The 3,735-nt window shown below is 41.1% G+C and overlaps 1 protein-coding gene across 2 annotated transcripts in view; it reads right to left on the bottom strand.

Moving 5' to 3' along the window:
* CCDC25 (coiled-coil domain containing 25) overlaps positions 1-3,735 on the bottom strand; it is a 45,222-nt gene that overhangs the window by 36,476 nt on the left and 5,011 nt on the right. For both annotated transcript variants that reach the window (XR_002774380.1, XM_003793940.3), the window contains exon 2: positions 618-665. Coding sequence is in view for 1 of the 2 variants with exons in the window: in XM_003793940.3 (XP_003793988.1) it covers positions 618-665 (48 nt within the window). In the remaining variant the exon portion in view is untranslated. The remainder of the gene's footprint in view (positions 1-617; positions 666-3,735) is intronic.

Raw genomic sequence — 3,735 nt, 5'->3', positions numbered from 1 at the left:
AAAAAAAAAAAAAAAAATGGTTTAAAGGAGTACAAAAATAATGATCTCTTTAAAATCCAAAACACAAAGCATTTTTTGAGACAAGAGTCTCACTATGTCACACTCAGTAGAATGCTATGGCATCACAGCTCACAGCAACCTCAAATTTTTGGACTTAAGCGATTCTCTTGCCTCAGTCTCCCAAGTAGTTGGGACTATAGGTGCCCACCATAAGGCTGGGTTTGAACCCACCAGCCCCGGTGCATGTGGCCGGCACCCTAACCACTGAGCTACAGGAGCTGAGCCCCACAAAGGATTTTTATTTGATCTAATAAATGAGCAAAGGTTAACCTCTGATTTATATTACTCTACATCAAATGATACTATAAAACTCTTTGTAAAAAGTTTCTAATCAGCAGATAAACAAATTGGTTCAAATATTACTTAACATAACTAAATTCAAAGGAAATTAACCCTTTGGAGTTCCTTACAATGGGTGTGACTTATTTCTCAAAAGCTAACTTATCAAAATAGTTGAAACCTCATACCCAACAAACTGGGAGTGAGGTTGGGTGGGGGAACAGGAGACAACACTTACCTGTTGGAAATTTCAAAATTAAATGCATTTGAAAACTTACTTTCATATTTATCCTTTCCCATGTAAACAGTGTAAGCAGATGAATTAACTACAACAAAACAAAAATAAGAAACAATTAGATAACTCTGTCACTAATAAAACTGTTTCATGGGAAACACTAGTGACAATGTTTGGATTAAGGGTTGGCAAACCATAGCCCATGGGCTGAATCACCACCTGTTTTCAGACAGCCCTTAAGCCAAGAATAGTTTTTTACATTTTTAAAGGACGGAAAAAAAGTAAAATAAAGAATAATATACTTTGGAGAGCAAGATACGATCGTAAGAGGGACTTAAAAAAAAAGCCAAACAAAGAATAATATACTTTTGGTATATTACTTTTAATAATTACTTTTGGTATATTATAATTACTTTTGGTATACTACAGTTCAATGGCAATCTCTAGTTCAATCCTATACTTCTGCATTCTTCAGGCATTAAGAAGGAAAAAACCTCGGGCTCGGCGCCTATAGCTCAACTGGCTAAGGCGCCAGCCACGTACACCTAAGGTGGCGGGTTTGAATCCCCAGCCCAGACCCGCCAAAACAACAATGACGGCTGCAACCAAAAAATAGCCGGGCGTTGTGGCGGGCGCCTGTGGTCCCAGCTACTTGGGAGGCGGAGGCAGGAGACTCGCTTGAGCCCAGGAGTTGGAGGTTGCTGTGAGCTGTAATGCCATAGCACTCTACCCAGGGGGACAGCTTGAGGCTCTGTCTCAAAAAAAAAAAAAAAAAAAAAAACCTCCTGTACCCCAACCATTTAAAAATAGCTTCCTATACTTACCCAGGTTTTATTTCGCCATTGTTAGTTAGTTATTTCACCATTGTTAGTTATATTGTTAGTTAGGTGCTTGCAGAACCTAAGGGGCTCCCTATCCTGTCCAGAGGAACTGTGGCTTTCAAACTTTTTTTTGAGACAGAATCTCACTCTGTTGCCCTGGGTAGAGTGCCGTGGCATCATAGCTCACAGCAACCTCAAACTCTTGGGCTCAAGCGATCCTCTTGTTTCAGCCTCCCAAGGAGTTGGGAACTACAGGTGCCACTGTAATGTCCAGCTAGTTTTAGAGATGGGGTCTTGCTCTGGCTCAGGCCCATCTTGAGTTTTTGAGCTTAAGCAATCCACACCTTGGCCTCCCAGATTGTTAAGATTACAAGCGTGAGCCACTGCGCCTAGCTGCTATCACCCTTATCAATCGGTGACTCTGCACCTGCTCATACATAGGTATCCTCTAATTCTGCCCCAGCTCCACCTCAGATCAACTAAATCCAAATCCCTGGTGGGGTAAAATGATTTTTTTTTTTTTGAGACAGAGTCTCCAGCTGTTGCCCGGGGTAGAGTGCAGTGGCATCACAGCCCACAGCAACCTCAAACTCTTGGGCGTAAGTGATTCTCTTGCCTCAGCCTCCCTAGTAGCTGGGACTACAGGTGCCCACCACAATATCCAACTATTTAGTTGTTGTTGTAGTTGTCATTGTTGTTTGTCAGGCCTGGGCTGGAATCAAACCAACCAGCTCCAGTGCATGTGGTGGGCACCCTGGCCACTGAGCTACAGGCGCAGAGCCATTCCAAATGATTTTAATGTGAAGTCAGGGTTAGGAACAACTATCCTTAATCAAATGGAAATCTTCTAGGTGTGGTTTATCTCAGGAACAAGATGATGTGCTTTACTGAGGCAATGTGCTTTAGCTGGGTATCAGGGATCTGGAATTAAAAAGTTAAGTTTCCTGCTGAAATTATAACTGAATACTGGGTTTCCAACCCAGTCGATAAAACTTGTTAGACTCCAATTGGATCTAAATTCCTGAATTAATAGTCACTGGTCCCTCAGGCTATAAAGCCTGCTATAGATAATAAGTACTTAAACATTAAAAAAAAAACTGAAGCAGAAATACTAACAGGTGCAGGGTTGGGCTAGACAATGTTGGCTATTGCGCCAGAGCACAGAACACACACAAAATAAGCAGACCTCTGAAGGCCAGCTCTCTCCTAAATAAATCCTTGTTTGAGAGATTCCATGTACTTTCAATAAAGTGCTGCTTCTTAAATGATCAATCCTAGTTGCCTTTCTTGGGGGGGTTAGAAAACTTCCAATTCCTTCTGCTGAGAACTTTATGATGACACAGACCACAATTACTTGTATGTAGTTGAGAGAAGTGACTTGCAAGTAGGGGATGTTAGCATTGATTAGTTTACAGACATGCTCATCTACAACTGAGCATTGAATTAGCTTGATCAGGCCTCAGTAGAGCATGTAACAAATGCCAAACGAGCAGGAATCAAACTAACATGTTTTAAACTCTCTCTGCATGGCATACCAGTATTTCAAGGGGACACCTTATTAATCTTTTCAAGTTACCACTAGAAGTATATCCTACCAAAATATTCAACTAAGCAAAGAACTTTTTACAGCTTAAACACCCTATGTACCCACAACAATGAATAGGTGAAGAAATTAAGCAACAGAATAGTATTTTTGTGCATCTATATACAGGTACAATAAAAATTAAATTAATATATAATGGTGCACGTTTACATATACATTTTTTTAAAATGCACACATTTTCATCTGTATGGGAGGATATCAAGTAGTTACTTTTTGGGTAGCCTGCTACAAAACACAGATGGTTTGAGCAATCAGAACAAAAGTCATTTTGTTCTCAAAGATGAGGTGATTAACAAAATGACCACAGCAAACCTAAGCTGAGGGGTTTAGGTTTTATTTCTAGAAAATACTTCAACTAACAACGTTAGGAAAGACAAACAATGAGCAACTGCTCCAGATTAGAGGAAGCTGAGAGTAATGACAACCAAGTGCAACAATGATTTGTAGATTTCTTTGTTATAAGTGTTAACTGCAACTTATGAACAAAATAGTTCAGGAAGAAAAGTATGTGAGAGTATAAGAAAAAGAGGTCTCGGCTCGGCGCCTGTAGCTCAACCGGCTAAGCTACAGCCTGGACCCGCCTGGACCCGCCAAACAACAATGATGGCTGCAACCAAAAAATAGCCAGGCGTTGTGGCGGGCACCTGTAGTCTCAGCTACTTAGGAGGCAGAGGCAGGAGACTCGCTTGAGCCCAGGAGTTGGAGGTTGCTGTGAGCTGTGATGCCACGGCACTCTA

The sequence above is a fragment of the Otolemur garnettii genome, unplaced genomic scaffold (genome assembly GCF_000181295.1).
Source record: "Otolemur garnettii isolate 467f Iridium unplaced genomic scaffold, OtoGar3 scaffold00074, whole genome shotgun sequence".
Classification (NCBI taxonomy): domain Eukaryota; kingdom Metazoa; phylum Chordata; class Mammalia; order Primates; family Galagidae; genus Otolemur; species Otolemur garnettii.
The sequence above is the reverse complement of the archived record's forward strand: the minus strand, read 5'-3'. Positions and strand labels throughout refer to the sequence as shown.